General features: G+C 45.8%; 1 protein-coding gene across 6 annotated transcripts in view; it reads right to left on the bottom strand.

Annotated features, from left to right (window-relative positions):
* Nucleotides 1-17,848: 17,848 nt before the first annotated feature.
* Nucleotides 17,849-21,727, bottom strand: part of Npas3 (neuronal PAS domain protein 3) — an 839,001-nt gene continuing 835,122 nt past the window's right edge. For all 6 annotated transcript variants that reach the window (XM_059279250.1, XM_059279248.1, XM_059279251.1 and 3 more), the window contains one exon: nucleotides 17,849-21,064. In XM_059279250.1, the coding sequence (XP_059135233.1) occupies nucleotides 19,704-21,064 (1,361 nt within the window). In that variant the 3' untranslated portion in view covers nucleotides 17,849-19,703. The remainder of the gene's footprint in view (nucleotides 21,065-21,727) is intronic.

The raw sequence follows: 21,727 nt of genomic DNA, 5'->3' as shown, positions 1-21,727 counted from the left end.
GCTGGCCACGGGAGCAGAGAAATGGGAGGGTCACCACGGTCAAACCACAGAACTCACCACCAGACGCCCAATGCATGAGTGTCCCTACTGTGTCAACTGGGACCCTTTCCAGTGCCGTGTCCCCGAAGCAGTTTTCTGGTTCCAGCAAAGGTCTCCTTGTGAAGACAGGAACTGCAGAAAACACACGGGTTTGAGGACATCTCAGTCTTTCACAGTGATTGCTCATGGTAATGAGAGGCCCTGATTACCATTTGGTTCTTCCCTGAACACCATGAGAAAAGGAGATTGTTACGCCAACCCGAATAATTCCAGCCTGTGTGACAATTCTATTTCTCACTTCACATTAACATATTGCCACCCTGATGCTTCCTCGGGTCCTCTGGACGTTTTCGTTCCTGTGGCTCGGTGTTTTCTCGTCTGATTGCCCCTAGACATTGACAAGCGTAAGCCAGCCACTTTCCGGAAAACTATTTCCATCTCACATCCTCTGTTTATTTCTACATCAAACACAGTTAGTGTTTGATTAATTCGTCTGTATTAAAACGTGTTAAGACCAGATAAAATTCAAGTCACCTAAGAAAGCTGGCGATAAACTTTTCTGGGATCTCATTTTGTCTTTACTTCAGAGTTTTCAAAACAGGAAGAGTAGCTTGGGGGGAAACTGAGGCAGCTTCTTTTCATAGTTTTGCAGAGATCATTTAAAGTTTAAGTCCAGTGCGTCCTCATCTGATGTGGAGTACCCTTTATACTACATTTCCGGCCTGGAGGGAGGATACAGGTGCACTGGGAGAGGCAGAGGAGAGCCAGGGTTTGCAGGGCTCAGCTCAGACATCACAGCTCTTCTTCCCTGGCCTGCCCTCACTCACTTCGTGTTTGCTTATTCTTCTGAAAAGCCAGGAATGGTGGGTGACAGGAAGCTGAGAAGCTAGGAATAAAGAGCAACACCCGGGGCCGCTTCGGATTCTGCCCGTTCGTTTGTTTTCTTTTTTAACAGGTTGGTTGTCCACTCCCAAGACCACTCCATTCAGCTCACAGAAGGAGAATCCCAATCGTGAAATTATGGGGGGAGCTTTGTTAGCTAATAACATCGGGACTGATGGTTTAATCGAAAAGTTGGATGAAGCATGAAATTTGTTTAAGAACTAGCCATAAAAACAACCCCAACGCATGTGTACCTGTAACATTTTTTGCATTGAATTAAGATGTCTAAACGTGCTCATTTGCATAGAATTGATAGGACTCCAGGCTTCTGTTTTAAGGACGCGTGTCTCCCAGTGATCGCCTCACCACACCTTCCCCATGCAAATGATAGTGTGCTGTCTAAATGGAGCCTGTTAGAAGAGAAGGAAAAAAAAAATTGAAGCTGACTTTGAGAATCAGGAACGGAAGGCATCTAGCATTTCGCCACTCTGGTTCTTACACCAAACTTTCAGTGACTCTGAGAAGCCAGCCTTAAAGGACACATCCTGTCCGGGTAGAAGCAACAGTGCTCTTTGGTTTGCTCTCATGTTTGAATATTCAAATGCTATTAAAGAAAATACCGCCAGCATTGTAAGAAACGTTCTCTAGGAGCAGGACACTGGGGCGCTGACAGCCACAGAGTGACCCACAGCTAACCGAGACCACCATCAGCCGGGGGGGAGGGGCAGACTGTGACTCCATCTGCATGCTGGGTGGAGGTCAGAGAGAACTCTTCTGCACACGCCTTGGAGGTCACCTTGTCCAAACTCAGCTCATTCCAGAGTTAAGACAGATGAACTCCAGAAAGGTCAGAATGAACTTCAGCAGGCCACAGAGGAAGCTCTTAATGTGTCTGTTCCCCAACTCTGATACTTGGTGTTCTTTTGTGGTGATTGCTTCCCAATACAATTATCAAGTTTTCCTCCTATATTTAACCTAAATACATTGCATGTATCCATAGGTGGGGGTGCATGTGTGTGTGCATGTGTAACACATGCATACATGTGTGTTAAGATTTGTATGGTTAAGGTAGCTCTGATTTTTATAATATTTAATAACAAAAACAAATTAATTAAATTGGTGCCTTTTCCAAGGAAGAGAAGTAGGCATTCTCTACTAGTATGTCCTTGTGTTGGTCAGCCATGGAGACCATTTTCATTCCCCCATCTACCCGCTTAACTTCTCTCTGTATTTTGAAACCCATGAGATATTATCAGCGCTTCCTGGAGTTGGTATTTATCTAACACTTTCTGTGTATTTCTTATTTCGCCTTTATTTATATCCAGTATTTCTTTGTTCCCATCTGGGCTTATGTTTGTTTCTTCTTGGAGAATATATTTAATGTTTGTTATGGTGTAGTTATGCTGGTGATATATATATATATATATATATTGCTTTATCTATAGATAACCTTTGTTCGTGTTCATTTTTGCAAGATAAAACATTCCAGATTCATGTGTATGTATGTGTAGGTGTGGGTGTGTGCATGCACGCACATGTACTTTTGTGATTGAATAAATACTTTCTATTTCTTGTGACAAGGTCTCACTCTCAGCCTAGGCTGCCTGGTAATCATGTCAGTCCTCCTGCCTCAACCTCTAGAGTGCTGAGATTACAGTGTGAGCCATCACATCCAACTTTTAATACTGTTTTTTATTTTTATTATTTTATTGAGACAGTTTTTACTGGATAGCTCTGGCTGGCTTAGAACTCCCTATATGGACCAGGCTGGCCTGGAACCTACCTGCCTCTGCCTCCTGAGCGCCAGGGCTGGGATTCGAGGCCTGGGCCACTGTGCCTGGCTGTTACTAAGTTTCTTTCTTGTTCTCCAGGTGTTCACAAGGTTTCCCCTTTGTTTGGAGACTTGGGAAGTTTTATGACGATGTCCCTGTGTGTTGTAATATGTGTGTTTAAAACATCGAGCTTGTGTTTGTATCTGTAACTGAAGTCTTACACAGTTTTAGAAAACTGAAGTCTTCTCAGCCATCGTGTCTATTTTTCTTCGACTCTTCTGTGTTTTCTGCACATTAGACCCTTTCCCGTTGTCCAGTGTCCGCTGTTCCTTTTCCGGTGTTCTTCTCTCTCATCTTCGTAGTTTACCACACGAATTGTCTGTTCTGAGTCACTCCTCAAATACGTCCAACTTCCAAGTAAACCCATCCTTTGTGTTCTTAATTCAGTGAAAAATCCGGGTCACAAAATTTTCCTTTCAACTCTTTTAAACCCCTCAGTTCTCGGTACTGACTCTCTGTTTCTCAGACAGTCACCATTGTTATCAGAAGGTCCATGTTTGGCAATGCCATTCTCTGAAGTTTGCTTTGGCCTATTTTTACTGTATTCTGCTTCTCTGGTTTTCCATCTTGTTGATATCATATGAGTGGTCAGTTTTGACTGGGGCTCCCCAGAGCGTTTAAAATAGCAGAGGTAACATCAAGCTCTGGTTGATGCTTTTCCAAACCCCAGGGATGTGGCATTTGCTTCTAGTTGGTGATGAGGGTGGGCAGAGAAGAGCCTTCAAAAGCACGTGGTGGGCGTGGTTTGAAGCTGGGCTTCCGGCATTGCATCTTTTGTTCCTGCTCGTGGCGAATGCACGTGTACGTGTTCATGTGTGTATGGAGCCAGGAGTTCAAAATCAGGTTTCCATTGCTCCCCACCTTATTTCCTGAGACAGGCTCTCTCGATGAACCTGGGTTTCAGACACAGGCCCTTGTACTTAATGACAAGCACTTTGCTGACTGAGTCACCTCCTTAGCCCTTAAAGTTCTTAATCAATTGATTTGGGATTCTAATCAAAATCTTGAATTCCCAACAGTTTTGCCTATGCAGTGAGGCCTGGAAGCTCTCATGCATCTCCAAAGCGTTTAGCTTCCTAGCCTCTTGCTTGCTCCTGGAGTTATCCATGACCTCCAATACCAGCCCCCATTTTTCCTTATTCTTGCCTTAGTTCCTTCGTTAGGACCAAGTCCACGTCTTTGATGTAAGGATGCATTACTAACTGTTCCTTATGTTGTTCTTTTGCCTGTGAGCCCCAGGAATCGGCCTGTCTCTGCCTCTCCAACATCCAGATTATAAGCACAGACCACTATGCTTGACTTTTTAAAAATCTGGGCTTTGGGGATAAGACTGAGGTTCAAACATTTTGTCTACCAAGTTATCTTCCTAATCTTGATGGACAAGTTCTGCTACAGTGAGGTTGGCAGTAGCGGCTTATCTGGTGTATTTTTTTGTTGCTGTGTTAAGAACCGTTTATTTAGAGTTATGGTTCCAGAGAGTCAGAGTCCATGATGGTAGGGAGAACATGGCAGCAGGTGACAGGCACGGTGCAGGAACAGGAAGCAGAAAGCTTCCATCTTGAACTGCAAGTGCAAAGCACACCTCCTTCAGCAAGGCTACACTTCCTAAACCTCCCCAAACAGTGCCATTAACTGGTGACCAAAATGCCCAAGAGGATGGGGATGTTTCTCATTCAAACCAACACTCCAGGGTTTGATTCCATCAGATTCGGCCTTGGCCTTTATAGATCTAGGACCAATCACGTCCCTTTTCCACGGAATCAGGTTCCACTCATGCCTTCATTACCTTCCCTTTCTTGGAAGGAGTTTCTAAAACGAACAAACAAAAACCAGACAATCACAAAAGAGCCACTGAGCATTCACAGAGAAGTCTTCCGACAAAGTTTCTCTGGGGCAAGCCTGAGAGGCCAAAACGTCCCTGACACTCTCACAGAGCCATGCGTGTCTGGCCTTAGGGCACATAGAGTATCTCCAGGGACTGCACTGCTGGGTCCGGAGCCCAGGCTGTGGGGGAATGCATGTGACGTACAAAGACAGAAGGTACCTAGGGAGTCCACAGGGACAGGACTTTGCCTCAGGCCCTTTAATCCAGATCTATTTAGTGTAAATGACAGGGACACTGGTTTCTTAGAGATCACCAATCAGTGCCCCGAAGGAAGCACCTCAAGATGGACGCCTTCTCCCTGTCCTTTCCTTGCCACAGTTGGGTGTGGTGATATTTTATTTGTATGTTAATAAAGTTTGCCTGGAAATCAGAGGTCACATAGCGAGCCATAAACAGAAGTCAGGCAGTGGTAGCACACGCCCTTAATCTGATCACATGGCAGGCAGAGTCTCTGTGTGTTTAAGGACACAGCCAAGCGTGGTAACCATGCCTTTAATCCTAGTACCAACCATAGAGACTTGAAGGTCTGTATAGACAGGCAGTAATGAAGAAGTGAGGTGGCTAGGCTAAGAGCCAGTGAGTAGGCGAACAGCAAGGCAATAAGCGACGCAAGAAGAAGCTGGTTCTCTTGGGGGAAACTAGGGTGGTGTGGTGAGTAAAGTTAGCTGTTGGCTCTCACTATTTCCCCGATCTCTATGGCTTTCACCCCTATGTTTCTTATTTAATAAGACTGTTTAGAAATTCGTCTACAGTTGGGGTTCTGCCTACTGCATCATTTGATGCCTGTTTCTCAGTGTTGGGATGGTGATCACTTTTGCCTCCTTAGAGCTTTTTCTCACTTTCTAGCTCTTCCCCTCTGCTCCTTCCAGCTGTGGCTTCTGCTTTGGGCTCTTACTCCTCAGATCACTATTTGGACATTCCCTACCACTCCCTTCTTAGCCCTTTAAAAATGTTATAGCTCGCCCCCCCCCACTTCAGTGTGTGTGTGTGTGTGTGTGTGTGTGTGTGCGTGTGTAAGAGAGAGAGAGAGACAGAGAGACAGAGAGAGAGAGAGACAGAGAGACAGAGAGAGAGAGAGAGAGAGAGAGAGAGAGAGAGAGAGAGAGAGAGAGACTGAGACTTTTCACTTCTCCTGTCTCAGTGATGATTTCTCTGATGCCAACTTTAAATCAGATTTCTCCCCAGACATCTCGAACTGGTTTTCTAGCTACTAAGTGGATGACCTGGATTTTGCATAATCACCTAAAATACACTACTTAGAAGACAGGTTCTTGAATTTCTGCTCATTCCTTCATATCTTTCTCTGCCTGTGTTTCATCTGGATTTCTCAGGGATAGTCACATACTCAGGGCAGAAATGAGAGTCACCTTTTACTCCTCTCCATCATCTCTTTCCATGTCCAGCCTATCACTGAGAACTGTTTCCCAAGCCTCTCAGCTCCTTCTCCTGACATCCCTACCACTGGTTTTGCTCTGCCCTGAGGCTACCCTCAAGCTCACTACATAATCCAGGCTGGCTTTTGACCCTCAGCAATCGTCCTCTCTCAGCATCTCAGATGCTAGGATTAGAGATGTGAACCTGACTCGGACCCAGAAAACCATCCTTCCCTGTGAGACATGGCTCTAGACTCTAGCTTCTCAGCGTGACCTTTCCCATATAAAATTCCTAGTGTGTTATCTTGTTGGTTAGAATTCTCTCAGCTGGCTGCCATCTCTAACAGTACTTAGTTACTGTTCCCTTGTATGAGGAAACACCATGACCATGACATCTTACAGAAAAAAGCATTTGGCTGGGGTCTTGCTTATGCTTCAGAGAATTAGTCCATTGTCATCATGGCAGGAAAGCATGGTGCTGAGAGCTTATATCTTAATCCACAAGCAGGCAGGCAGGCAGGCAGAGAAAGAGAGACACTGGGCCTGGAACAGGCTTTTGAAACCTCAAAGCTCACTTCCAATGTCTCATGTTCTCCAACAAGGCCACACATCCCAATCCTTCCCAAACAGTTCTACTATCTGAGGACCAAGTATTCAAATATATGAGCTTGTAGGGGGCTGTTCTCATTCAGACCTCCACAGAGTCCATTCTCCTCTGCTAACATTTAGGGTGGCTTCTTCCCAGGGCTGCTGTTCATCTTCATGGCTCCTTTGCATGACCAACAGAAAAGATGCCCCTTTAGGCATTTGCCACTCAGAGACTGTACCAAGTGGGTCTGTTGAGTGGGTTAAGGCTTTTCGTTGGACCATGGCACTTCTCTTGGGACAGACAGCCCCATTCTAGGGGGCAGACCTTGGCTATCAAAGTGTAGGCAGGGTGCCATGACCTTCCTAGTTGGTCATTCCATAGATTCTGACGTGGCATCACTCCAGCCTACTGAATGACGTGCAAGCTCTCTCCTGCCTCTATAATGCTCCTTCCAGGAACTGTCTTTCTTCTAGTGTCCACGGTCAACTCCTTTTCCCAGAACCCCACTGGATGTCATTTACTCCTTTGGGGAAGCTTCTCCTTCTCCTAGCTTGGATGCTTTGCTGTCCCCCAGGAAACTCTTGACACACAGGACTCACATTTGTCATGTCATAGGTCCTACTACTATAATGATCAACTTAACTTTTACTTTTTCTTTTTAATTTTGAGACAGACAGGGTCTCAAGTTTCCTAGGCTGGCCTTGAACTTGCTTTGTACCTGAAGATGACCTTGAACTCCTGATCCTCATGCCTCTACCTTCCAAGTACTAGAATGACAGGGACATATATATATATATATATATATATATATATATATATATATATATATATATATATGTCTCAGTGCCTGGGCAACTTTTACATTTTTGCCTCCCTTTATACTCTGCGAATGTGAGGGCAGAGGATAATATACTATTCATTTTTATATTCCTGGTCTGCCAAAGATAGGGCATCAGTAAATTAATTGTAGGCTACAGTTAGAAATCAACAGCCAGGGTGGTAGTGGTGCACACCTTTAATCCCCGCACTAGAGAGGCAGAGGCAGGTGGATCTCTGTGAGTTTGAGGACAACTTGGTCTACAGAGTGAGTTCCAGGACAACCAGAGCTAGAAAAACCAGAAAAAAAAAAAAGAAAGAAAAAGATAGCAAAACTCTAGATTCTAGGTTTAGACAGAATTATGGGGCTTTTGTTTATTATATAAAAATGTATATGTATTATGTAGACATAATAGTTCTATTTAGTGATGCAAAACTGTTGCAAAAATACCCCAGGAGGAAACCAATGTTACAGGTAAGAACAGGAAGTGAGGATGCTGACTGCGGCTAGAGAAAGGAGTCTTGGTCTTTCAAGAAGGATGTGAAGGGCCTTGAGGCAGATTTAGAGGCAGCAGCATGTAGGAGGCAGCTCTGATGTGAACAGGGCAGATGAGCTGAGAACAGACTTGAATTAAGCCTTGGAGCAGATAGAGGAGCCTCTTTTAAAACCCACACTTGCAATTGACTGGCCGTTTGACCTCTGGGCAAGTCATTAACCTCTGGGTCTTAGTTTCCACATCTGTAAAGTGGAGATAATAATGTTTCCCTACTTCAAAGAATTATAGATTAATCAATGTCTGAAAATGTCTCTAGCTTGGGCAACTCTATGTAAATATCCAGGACAGCACTGAGGGAAGTCAGGTGAAAATTGTAGGGAAACAAAGTGGAGCCCTCTTTTAATTTATTCAAAATGCTCAAAATGAAAAATAATTGTGAGCGTCCTCATCCTAGAAAATGCTATTCAGGGAAGAGCAGTTTCATTTGTACTGTGGGAACATTTCTTTTAGATGATTAAGACTTCTCATTTTCCATGCCTCTAAAGCAGAGGGGTGTGTTGGGGCCTGTGAATTTGGGCAGTGGGGACCAAGGCCTCTAGAATGAGTCCTGGAGGATGAGGTCAATGTATGTGGCCAGTGACTACTATCACTTCCCTTTGGAGGAGTCTTAGTGTATGGTATGTTTCCTCCCTGGTTTCTTCCTCTTTTCTCCCCACTGCCCAGCCTCCTTCCATCAGAGGAGAGTTCCTGGCAGTGAGGGACCAGGCAGGGGCTTATGCAAGTCCAGCTCGGGGCTCTTGGCTCTTCCCTGGAGGACTAGAGATTGGAGAAGAAGGAAAACTCCTGGTTGATGTGCACTTCAGATAGTTTCCCGGGATCCAATATGAACAGTCATTCCCCCTTGGCCTATTTTAAAGGGTAGAGTTCCTGAAAGGACTGACTTATTGGCTGGTGTTCAGGCCTCCTCACGATGAATGGGTGACAGGTGGAGATGATGACGAGGGTGGGGTAGTCAAGAGGTGAAACGGTCCCCTGAGCCCCAGAAAACAAACTGATGTAGAACTCTGAGGAACTCTTACGATACAGAAAGGAGGCGAAAGGGCAAGTGGGTAGAGGGGGAACCGGGGCTCAGTAGGGATAGCACCACTCTTAAAATGGAGACATTGTGCTGTGGATAATTGTTTGATAAATAAAACACTGATTGGCCAGTCAGGAAGTATAGGTGGGACTAACAGAGAGGAGAAAGGAAAGGACAGGAAGGCAGGGAGGGGAGACACCAGCTGCCGTCCAGGGAGCATCAAGGAGAGGCAACAGGTAAAGCCATGGAACACATGGCGACATATAGATTAACAAAAATGGGCTTAGTATAAGAGTAAGAGCTAGACAATGATAGGCCTGAGCTAATGGCTGAGCAGTTTAAATAATAGAAGAGTCAGCGTGTTTATTTTATAAGTGGGCTCCGGGACTGGTGGGGCTTGGTGGGAGCTGGAGAGAAACTCTCCAGCTACAACTTTGTGAATGAGGAAGGATGGAGTAAGGCAGAGACCAGGTATGCTTCTCATGGAAAACGATACATTGAAGGGGAAATTTAGCATTTTTAGTGGGGCCACTGTGTTAGTTCTTCCTCCTCCTTCTCTCTCTCTCTCTCTCTCTCTCTCTCTCTCTCTCTCTCTCTCTCTCTCTCTGCTACTGTTGCTGTGAATGTAACTTAAGGGAGAAGGCTTATTTGGCTCCAAGTTCCAGGTTATAGACCAACATGATGCAGAAGTCACAGCGGCCGGAGCTTGGGGGAGGGGCAGGTCAACTGCATCTGCCGTCAGGCAGCAGAGAGAACAAATGCTTCCTAGTGCTCATCCCACTTTCTCCATTTTATGTGGCCCAGGAGCTCCTGCCAAGGAGAGAGCCACAGTCAAGATTGTTCTGTCCATGTGTGCTGGCTGGTTTTATGTCGACTTGCAACAAGCTCTTGTTATCTGAAAGGAGGGACCTTCCATTGAGAAAATGCCTCCACAGGATCTGGCTGTAGGGCATTTTAAAATTAGTGATTGATGGGGGTGGGACCAGCCTACTGTGGGTGGGCTATTCTTGGGTTGGTGGTCCTGAGTTCTCTAAGAAAGAGTTCTTGGAGCAAGCCATGATGAGCAAGTCAGCAAGGTAAGCAGCTCTCTTCCATGGCCTCTGCCTCAGCTCCTGCCTCCAGGTTCCTGTCCTGACTCTGTCTACAGTGTGGACTTTGGATTTTGGATTACAGTGTGGAAGTGGAAGCCAAATTAACCCTTTCCTCTCCAAGTTGCTTTAGTCACGATGTTTCATCACAGCAATAGAAACATTAACTAAGATACCATGTCAACAAATATAATCCCCCACAGGCAGGGCGCTTTATAGTGTCCAGGCACATTCAAGAAGCTTGAAGATTTTAAAAACCAAAACAATAGGGGGGAAGACAGTGCATCAGATGACAGAGAAAAGTACGTTGACAGCCTCGGGCTGCTTCTGGGTGGCATAATGTTTAGGGGCTTAGGAGGCTGGACTTAATTCCTCTCTGGGAGCGGTGTCTCCTACCTCTCTGTGCTCCCTACAGGGCAGCAGCCCACCTTTTTCCTAGTCGCATTTTAATACCAGGAGGAGATCATCTGATCTAAACTCAGGACGTCCTACAGGACTGGGTTATCTTGGATGCTCAGGGTTGGTACCTCCTTGTGAGGAGTTTATTTACTGTGACGGGGTGTTACTGTGTAGCCTGGGTTGGCTTTGAACTCATGATTCTTGTGCCTCAGCCTTCTGAATGCTGGGATTACAGGTGCGTGCTCTGTACACCTGGCTCTGAGGCTAGGAATGTTTAATATTCTATTGCTCGTTTCAGTGTACATTGCTTCACAGGCACCGTTTGTCAGGAAGCAGAGACCAGGAGACAGCCCTCCTGCATGTGCGTTGGTGGTAAACGCTGCCTATTACTGAGTCGGCCTCGTTGTATAACCTTGTCTCTCAGCAGGGGAGTTTCTCGGACGCTGTTTTGTTATTCACCTCCTCTTTTTGAATTGTGAGAAGAACGTGTTACCTGAAGAGGAGTCCTGTGACCTTAGGGGATGGGAAGCCGCACAGTAGCCTGACTAAGAATACCTTTGTACTGCTATTTTGGAATCCTTAGCCCTCTGGTACCATTGTAGAAATGCGGTTTAGACCAGACTCAAGCCTTGTCAGCTCCATTGATGCTGTGTATGAAGACTTGGATGTTTGTGTCTTCCCCAGTGTCTGGTTTCGATTCCATTTGCCTCTTCTATGTTCAGACTTGGGGCCAAGCTTTTTATATGAGTGTGAGCAATGCATCTATAGCGGTACCTCACTGTATTCTTATTTTCCTGGATTTCTGAGACCAGCTCCTTCTGTTTTTATTAGTATTGCCTGAAAGGGAACAAACCTTCTGTCTGTTTTTATCTTCTGAGTAAAATCTTTTCAGATAGCTTCTTTGGGGGAGGCTGGAATAATTAATTACCCTCCCCCCATCTTTCTCAATACATTTAATTTGAACTTTCTTAATGAAAACTCATTTCTCATAAATGCTGGGTTGGCCCGTTCTGTGTGCGTCTGCTCTGTCCCCCTTTGAGTGATGTGTAAATAAGAGGCAATCTGGTGATGAGTTTTGCTTGTGTCATGCGGAAGGGTGGAGAGGGAGGAGGGTTTGATGAATAGAGGCAACCAGAAAATGTACTTGATAATAACATGGCCATGATTGATGTCGCAATTCCTGAAAAATTATCATTGTGATATAATTATTTGTTTATGAACTGTGCCCTGAGACTCCCAAGTTTTAGATTATTCATGGCACAGATAAAACTCCAAAGTCAATAATTCATCAAGGGCATAATGGTTTGCTTCAGGGAGGTGGGGGGTGGGGGGTCACACAGATATTACATCCTGTTTCTGACTCTTCCACTATAAATCTGGGCACCTTTGCAGTACAGGGGGGTCCCCTCCTTACCTTCTGCTCCCTTTGTTTCCTTCATTTTAATAGTTCATGCATATTATTTCTAAAAACCCAAATTATTATTTTTTTTCAGAAAAATCCTTCCCATATAGTCATTCCTTTTGTTATTTTTGTGACTGCAAATAGGAAGAAGTGAATGTGTAATAAGTGACGGCACGTCCCCAGAAAGGTGTAAGAGAGAAGCTGGAACATCAGGGGCTAAAAATTCTAATTCTGGGGGGAACAGACAGCTGGTGAATGTATTTTGGCAATTCTTGATTTTGACCAATAAAAAAGGATTAAGGAGCCTCCCAAATGTTGTGGGAAGTGAGGGTTAGAGCTCGTAATTCTATTTTATAATTTTGAGGAGGTTTTGCACACATGTGCCAAGAGCGTTGGCATTTCCGCCTTGATTCTGGGTCCGTGACGGGCTTTAATTATGGCACTTTAATTCTTCCCAGTTCCTCCTCGTGGTTGGTTTTCTCTTGCCTCAGTTTACTTATAAGGGAGCACCCCACTGCAAGTGTTTGTTTTGGGGGCACTGTGTCCCCGCATTCAGACTTTCACGTGTTTTCTGTTTTCCACAGTCTGTGTGAAGGGTGTGTAAAGCACAATGAATGTGGGGATGTCTTTTCAGAGGGGACAGGCCCTTGCTCACCTCCCCTTCATAGCGAACCCCTTCCCTTCAATTGATTTTCACCGTGGCACAGACCAACATTAGGTGGGGGCGGAACTCCTAGAGGAGGAAGGGAGACCTACTCTGACACACTGTAAAAAGACCTAGGTGTTCTGATGGAGTAGAGGTTTGTGTTAAGATGGTAACTTGATATAGCAGCCAGCAAATGAATGCAACCTCAAGAACTGGAGTCCCAAATAAAAAGATGGATGAGGCCGGGCGTTGGTGGCGCACGCTTTTAATCCCAGCACTCGGGAGGCAGAGCCAGGCGGATCTCTGTGAGTTCGAGGCCAGCCTGGGCTACCAAGTGAGTTCCAGGAAAAGGCGCAAAGCTACACAGAGAAACCCTGTCTCGAAAAACCAAAAAAAAAAAAAAAAAAAAAAGATGGATGAGGATCCCCATACCATGCAGACACTGCTCACAATTGTAGCTGAGTAAAATGTCCAATGACGTACCTGAATATGGACTCTTATGAGTGGACTTATCCCCTCTCCCCTGGAAAAAAAGAGTTTTTTTCCTTCTTTCTTCTCTTAAATTTTATTTTATTCATTTTGGGGGGGAGGTTGCAAGGGCAGAGGGCAGATATGAAGGGACAGGAAATGAATGGGATTGAGATGCATGATGGGAAAGACACAAGAATAAATAAAAAGTTAAAAAAAAGTTGAAGTCACCCAGCACCACTGCATGTGGTCTTCTTTCATATATATATATATATATGTATATATATATATATATATATATATATATATATATATATATATATATATATAGTGTTATTGTGTGTGTGTGTGTGTGTGTGTAGTTGGGTGCTGAGGTTGTAATTTGTACAGATGAGGTCATAATGGAGTAGACAAGGTCCTTAATACAATGAGATTGGTGTCTGTAGAGAGCAGAGGAATTCCTGAGTGAATAAAGTCCTCATGAGTGAATGTATACTGTTACATGAGCATAGCCATATCAAGGACTCCATAGCCTCAGGCTCAGAGGGATGGCAATGCCTTCCTCGTGGGGGTCTGAATGTGAGTGTTGATAGTGTGTGCAGAAAATGTCCACCAACGCTTTTTCTCCCCAGATATTTTTGGCCTGAGGACTGCTCCCCCACAGAGACTGCCCCTCCTGAGATTAGCTGAGCCTGTCTCCTTGAAGCAGCTGTACGCCATAAACCTTGCCTCCTTGTTTATCTGTAATTACCCCACTTCCTTCTTCAGCTGTGTGGGATAACCCTACTTCTCTGCTCAACTGCATATAATAAACAGGCTACACTTTTGGGGTGCTGCGATTCTCTAGCCCAGAGCCCAGACCACCCCATCGCAGCTTTCTGTGTGTCCCTGTGTCTGTCTGCCTTTGCTGCCCTTGTCAAGTTTGTCTGTGGAGCTGCACTGGATGTGGCCGGTGTCCTTAGACAAGGAAGGTATAGCAGGAGAACTCTGTGTGAAGACATGGGGACACAGAGGAGATGGGTGTTGGGGTGATGTGGATAGCAACTAAGGGCTGTTAAGGATCGCTGGTAAAGCCCGAAGCCAAGAGAGAAGCATGGAGCCCAGTCTAGCTCAAGTCTTGTAGCCTCTAAGAGCCATGAAAGCCACCCAGGCTGTGGTAATCAAGTGGTCCTAGGAAATCTATCCAAGGGAGTTGATGGAGTCCGATATCCTCAGATGCCTGTGACTAGCGTGTGAAAGAATTCAGCCAACAATTCCATGGGCAGAACTAGCCTCCAGCCTCCAGCCCATTGAAAATTTGACCTCCACCTTCACATCTTTGAAAGCTATGCAGATGGAAAAGAGTTTAGACTTTGTCAATTTGACAGCAGGAGGAAGATTTCAGCTCCAATCTTTTATTATAATTCTCCGACAGTGGGCTAGAAAGACCCTCAGCATTAGAATTTCTATAATGGGGATCCCTCTCCGTTCCTAACCATCTCCAGAAGACTGTTGCATAGCCCTGTGCTTATCTAGGAGGCTTTGAAAATAAGCTTTCTTTTGAGTTCAGGATCCGTTATGTAGCTGGCCACAGGATACAATGTCATGGTATACCAAATCAGGAACTGCTTAAATCCTACCTCTCTCTCTTTATCTACTAGATGTTGGGTACAGAGAGGACAATGTTGTAAACACACAGCTGACTGTCCTACATTTCTCAGTGGGCCACTCTGTGCCAGCCATGACATAGGAAGGGGTGGACATGTTGCTTTATCCACTTTGAACTTCTTCTCTTGATACAAAGTCAAGCTGTCCTGTCAAACATGGATATTTTCAGTAGAATCCCTGCCCCTTGGTGGGTCATGCTATGTTTCCTTGTCTCCCATGGCCACTGTTCAGCTGGTCTTCACAGGGTCAACACTATTTGCAAATCATAGTCCTGGGCACTCTTGGAGGCCACGGAGTTGAACAGACAATAGTTCATGTCCATGGGGAATTTTCCAGGTCAGCCTTTCCCCCCCCCCCCCCCCTTTAGAATGGTGTTCTAGGAGACACAAGAGCTCAGAAGGCAGCTACGGTGTTCATTCACCCTAGTGTTGCAGGAAGGCTTGCTGTTACTGTTGTTTGTAGTCTTTGGGAATAATGTTACTTGACACAATTTGCGTTTTTCACTGACATAAAATGCCGGCAAAGAGGTTCTTCCTTGTCTGTCCTTGTCTTCCAAGACCTTTGCTCTTTCTGTGGTTTGGAATCTGGAGAAGAGTGTTGGCTTGAACAAACCATTTCCTGTGGTCGTTTGTATACATTATCACCTGCCCTCAATGCACCACACAGGCCAGATTGCTTCCTAGTTAGTTGATCAAACATTCTCAATGTAAATAGACTCTGCTTAGGAGCAGGGGAAGATGGGCAAGAATTACCATCCGTGAGGATTAAACCCAGCTGCTAACCCTCACTGCTACCACTTCTGGGTCATGGGGCTGAATGTCCAGGGGTAGAATGCCATGGCTGACCACCAGTATCACTCATTGTCCACAATCCACAATTGTCCCTGCGCCTTGAGGAGACCTTGCCACATACAGAGTCCTGAAAGCCATCTCTAAGAGTCAGTACCACCAGTTCCTACCAGAGCATGTTGGGTGGCTCCCTCCTCGTTCACCCATCACTCACTTAGGATGGAGTTTCTAGCTCTGATGGTTGCTTTCTCAGTCTATCTAGTACTTCTCTGACTTTCAGGAGCAAAGGGGAAGAAAGGAGCTGGGCCAACTCAGTTGTGTTTCCTTCTCTTATTTTAAGTACTTCTGAGTAAGGATCACATAGGGAATGGTAGAGAAACCTAGAGCCATACAACCCTAACTTACACTGCCCTATCTATGCCCCCATCAACGACAGCTACCTGCAACGTGACAAATGCCATCCAAGACTTACTTAAAACTAGGAAGGTGATAGTTACTATTGTCTGTAGTTTCTGTGCAGCAGTTCATCTCCTTCGTCAGTTCAATTCAGCTGTCTCCATTTTTTTGTAGTGTACAGAGTTAACTAGTGATCCACCTCCTCCTTACCTTTGAGATACCAGCTGTACTTTAGAAAACACTTCGTAGAACCCGCTATAAAACACCACAGGCCATATTTGACTTCACTGTAACACAGCCCAACCATGACTTCCTCAGCCTGTCCACAGGGAGGCACTGAGGATAGAGAGGACAGAAGCAATGGAACAGTTGGTTGTACATTATAGATTCTAGGAAATGGAAATACCGAGTGCATTTTAAATGATTAATGTATGAAAACTGTCATCACTTACTGTGCATTAATCAAGAAAAAAATGCACTCTTCCCGCGGAGGTTAATGTTGCAGCCCCATTGTTCAGCTTTGATAACGTGCACAATAGATGCTCACTATGACAATGAGTTGGGGTAGCTGGAAATTCAGGATGGTTGCAAGGAAGGTCCGTGTAGTATTTGGATTAGCATTGTAATATGTGCCTTGTCGGCCTCATTGGGAAACAAGCTACATATATATATTTTTTTTTCTCCAAAACTAGCAAAAATATGGATGTGTTTTTTTAAAAAGTTTTTTCATTTTTCAAAATAAGTAATAATGACCAAGGTACCTGCTTAAACAAATACTACCAGCATTCATTAGTCAGGATGATTACATGTACAAGAAATGATGCCAGATAGTAACAAATCCAAGAGAAGTTTATTATGAAAATGGCACCTGCGGATGAAAAAATTAAGTTACATAAAGACAACCATGTATGTGACATGTATGAGAATCTACAAAAGTATAAAAAGAACCCTGTTGTAAATGAAGTATGTACATTTCTGATTTGCAGCATTATCAATGGTCAATGAAAAAAATGTTTCAAAATAAGCCAGGCACTCAGGAAGTTAAGTCCGGTTAGTTTCACACAAAACAAATGTAGCATAGCTGTCGCTTTGTAACGTTTTAATTATTTTTATATAGATATTGTAGAGTTGGTAACACTGCTAAGGACTTTCCGAACAGAATATCCCTTTCCACATTGTTCAGCTACGTGGCACCAGTCTCCTCATAAAAGTTTTCATATATTTGTACAAGAAATAGTTAAAAACACAGACACAGTCTTCACAGGTAATGAAGTATTTTTTTTTTCATTTTGTAATTTTAAACACTATGGATTTAGACAGCAGCTGTGATTATCTGTTAGTTTAAATCACCAGAAATCATTTTGACACAACACAGAAACATTTATAAAAGAAAAAAACTCAGCTGTCTAGCTGTTCTTTGTAGCTGATAGGTGCGTTCCCATAGCTAGAACGGCTTCCGAAACTAATCTGCAAATTTCTCCATCGGCTTTCTTCATCTTTAAACTGACTTAAGTCCTTCAAGGAAGCTCAGTGCTAAGATCTGTGGCATTTAACTTCCTTCTGTTACTATTCCACCATGGCTTGGGCCCAACTCATGGAATCCAAAGTTCTAGAGGAATCCACTCAGCACGGTGATAATTCAAAGGACAGCTGAGTTACTATATTAGCATTGCACAAATAAACAAATATATATGACAATTCTATATTCCATTAACCCCACCCATTTTGTTTTTTAAAAAAGTGTTGGTTGGCCTTGGAAATCGTTTTCTGTCTCACCGGTAATTGCTTTATATACTGCTCCATCAGCCAACGTGGAAGGAAACCAAAGAAAAGCACCCACTGCTTAGAGGCAGAGCACAAGGGACTCTGGGAATGTCAACAGCTGAGGCTGGATGGCATCGGTCTATTCACTATGTGTGAGCATTAGTCTTCAGTGCTCTGCGTAGCACTCCGGGAAAGTCACACCCAGGATTCCGTTGTGGGAAGAATGGCTCCATTAACCTTGAGCTAGTTACGAGTCTTTTTTTTTTTTTTTTTTTTTTTTTTTTTAAATCTCTTGAGAATGAACTAGATTTGGGGTATCAGGAAAGGGAAGCAGAGGAGAGGAAGGGGGAGTCCAGGAGGGAAAGAGAGGGGAATATACAACAGCAAAGCAACAGCGAGGACTTAGCAAAGGAAAACAGGATTCACAGACGGTAGAAGCGGTATAGGTGACGCCACAGAGAAAGGCCACCAGGAAAACCCACTAACCCCCAAGAGTCACTGATTCACTAGGACTGCAGGAATGGGACTGTGCCACTCCACTAGAGACAGAGCACAGAGAAGACAGTGGACAAAACGACTACGTTAGCTTAGCATATACTGCATATAGGAACACACACTGAAACTGCAATGGGACCCACAGCCAAGGACACGAACACGTTGTACACGTTACAGTTCTCACATCTGGTATTAGACGCCTTAACACACAGCTGCCCAACAACGAAGTGGGAGAAGAATCTACACGGGACAGTCATTTGGAGTGTTTGACACCACACTGATTTCTGGCAACGAAGACAAAAGAGGCTATTTTTTTTCTTTTTTTTTTCTCTTTTTTTTTTTTCTTTCTTCACTGAATGTGCGGTTTTCAGTTGCAGTTATCTGTCTGAGCTCATTAACCCATCCTTTAGTTTTAAAAACTCGTTGGTTTCAACTTAGAACTAAGAACCGAAGGGAAATAAATTCCATCAAATTAGCCCCCAATACAACCTGTGTGTGTTTGTTTTTTTTTTCTTAGCAAGAAATGAAAACAAAACAAAATCCCAAAGAAACAAAAAACATGTTAACTATTTCTCCTTTTCTTCCTTTTCCTCTGAAATGTTACTGAAGTTGTGGAATCAGCCTCAGTTAGACTGATTAAGGATTAAAAAAAAAAAAAAAGCTCAACAAAAGGCAGTATGTACTTAAACTGCTCCTCAAATCAGTTGGAGTTGTCCAAAAGCCCCCTTTTAATAGGGCTTTACTGACCCATTAAATGGAAAGTGAGGCTATGTTTGTTAGTTGGGAGGTAAATCCAAGTCCTGCAGCAAATGTTAATGAGGGCTTTGTCTTAACTAACCAAGGAGACTGTAGCAACAGGGCTCCAGACCAGGACAAGACACAGTTTCTTTTCCAAATCCCAGCCTGGGAGCTGCATTTTGTATGAAGACAGATTAATAAATGATAGCACCATGGTTTAGAAATTAAGTTAATGTTTCAGTAATTACCACTTAGTCCAACTTATTTTTTTTTAAAACATTCTAGTCACAGGCCAGAAATTAAGTTTAAGAACCCAAATTATTTTTATGTGCAAGTAAGAAAATCTTAAAATCTTAATCATAAAAAGAATTAAATTCTGCATAAAATTCTAAAATACTATCCCCCTATTTTCAAAGGAATTAGGGACAGGAAAACCAAAAAACACCCACCCCATTTCATTTGACTTAGTCAAACAGGGCACAATCATTTATGCGTGTCTCTTTCATCTTGATCATATCAAGATCTTTAGGAAGAAAACCCAATGGTCGTCACTTGAGAAATCTCTCGACCACAAGACTGAGTATTCTATGGCAGAGGCATATACACATTAAAGACATCTTAATAAAGATGCAAAGGAAAACCAAACAACCCAACACACATCTTAGAAGACAAAATGGCAGGCAACTGGTCATCTGACCCTCTGAAGGCAAAAAATAAACATGTCTTTACAAGAAAGAATAAGTCCAATGAAAGAAAAGAGCGGGGTGGAAAGGGGGCCGCCGTGTTGTGAGAAGACGCTGACCTGCTCGAATTCAAAGTGCTAGAATGAAAGGTCTAAACAAAAACTCCGACGATGCCTCCGAGTGGGACCCAACCCCCTCTCAGTCCTCCTTGCGCTCCAGAGTCTGTGCCGCGTGGATGCCATTGCTGTAGACCGGGAAGGGCAGCGTGGAGAAGAGTCCCTCAGCCGTGGTGAACACGTTGCCACCGGGCATCTGTGTGAGGCTGGCCGCGCTCACGGCGCCGCCGAATGGTCCTGACATGTTGAGCCGGTGCACGTGGTGGTAGAGCATCTCCATGGGCGTCTTGGGGTCGAGGCCGAAGCCGGGGCTGTTAACGTCCACGAAGTTAACAGCATGCGCGTTGGGTAGCAGGTTGCCCTGCATGGCGAGGGTCACCTCAGCAGGTGCGTAGCGGATGGTGCCCGTGGTGTAGACCCTCTGCGCGGCCGTGCTGGTGGCCGCCAGGGTCCCCGTCACCCGGTGCACAAGCGGAAGCACGACGTTGCCTGCTTGCAACCTCTGCAGGGCCTCCAGGTCCCCAGTGTACAGCAAGGAGTTGGACGCACCAGGGCCACCCCCGCCGCCGCCCGCCGCCCCGCCCCCGGGGTGCTTGTCCCGTGGGGATGCGGAGAGCGGGGGCGACAGCGGGTCGGAGGCCACTGGGGCCGAGCCGCTGAACTGAGTCTTGCGGCCGGCCGCGCCATCGGCGCCGGGTGGGGTGAGGACCGAGTCGGGGATGGCCACGTGCAGTGCTCCCCCCCCGCCGCCGCCGCCGCCGCCGCCGCCACCTCCCCCCTGGCCCTGCGGGGACGGGAAGTGCTCAGAGTTGGGGGGTTTGGTCATGCTATACGGGGACTCATTCCTGGAGATCTCCCGGTTGGGCGGGTAGTTCCAGATGCTGCTGTCGTTGTCGAAGTTGATGGGCTCGGCGATCTCCGTCTTGATCTTGAGCACCGAGGCGCTGTGCGGTGATGACAGCAGCCGCGGTGGCTCCACCAGGCCGGCGGCGTCCAGGCCCGGGCTGGACGCGCTGGACAGGCGCCGGCGACTGGCGCTGCCCCCCTTCTGCCTTTTCCGCCGCCGCTTGCGCTTCTGGTGCTTGCTGGAGGCCTGCGCGCCCGCCTCGCCCGCGCTGTCCGAGTCCTTGGCGCTGTCCGACGTGAGCGACTCGCACGGCTGCAGCCGCAGGTCCGCCTCGCTCTCCACGTAGCGCTCCACCTTGATCTGCATGGGGCCCAGCGCGCCGAAGCCATCCTCGGCCGCCTTGGGGTGCTCGAAGTCCGAGTGCTCGAAGCTGTCGTCGCTGTCGCGGCTGTCCGGGTTGCTGGAGCTGTGGCCGTCGTCGTTGCAGTTCATGTCGTTGTCGCACGCGCTGCCCGACTTCTTGCGGTCGGGTTCCGGGTCTTCGCTGTTCTCCGACTGATTGCCCTTCTCGTCGGACTTGGAGTTCTCGTTGTCCTCTGCGTGAGGCCCGCGGGTGGCGGGGGGCAGGAGGGGAAAGAGAAGACACCACGTTAGCAGGGCAGCAAACCTAGGATCCCGCGTAGCAGGAGCCACAGCGCCCGCCTCCGCTTGAAGTTTAGCGGAAAAGGCGGGCCGCAGGCCAGCAATCCCCGCCCCTTCCGGTAGGACTTCTGCAAACAAAGCCCCACACCCCGCACTAATGCAGACCTCCCGGTCAGATACTGCCTGTGAACAGGGGATTGTTAGGCACAGTCAACGGTGGGAAGTCCTGTGGACACACCAGGGAGTCAGATTAACCTGGGAGATGGTTTATATAGAAGACAAGCCATGGAGGGTTAGGTGACTGTTGAGAGGTTTGTGATGTCCACTGGCGAGCATCTATTCATTATTGAACCCCACTCGGTATCTGTGGTTTTCCCTCCGCAACGCTGTCATTCACTGTTTGACTCCTCTGTCTTTTTATTTGCTTCTGTCTCTTTCTTCACCTATGAGCTCATGATAGTAAGGGGCTTTGTTCACCACTATAGAAACAAGAGGCAGAGACAGTTCTGGAACTTCAGCTGAGGGGTGAGGCGACGACGACCAAACACATTTTAGGGACCAGGAAAACAAGCTCTACCATGAAGTGCGCCCCCACATCCCAAGCTGTGTCTGGAATA

This window comes from Peromyscus eremicus, chromosome 14 (genome assembly GCF_949786415.1).
Source record: "Peromyscus eremicus chromosome 14, PerEre_H2_v1, whole genome shotgun sequence".
Taxonomy (NCBI): domain Eukaryota; kingdom Metazoa; phylum Chordata; class Mammalia; order Rodentia; family Cricetidae; genus Peromyscus; species Peromyscus eremicus.
Note: the sequence above shows the minus strand (reverse complement) of the source record. Positions and strands in the feature narration are given on the sequence as shown.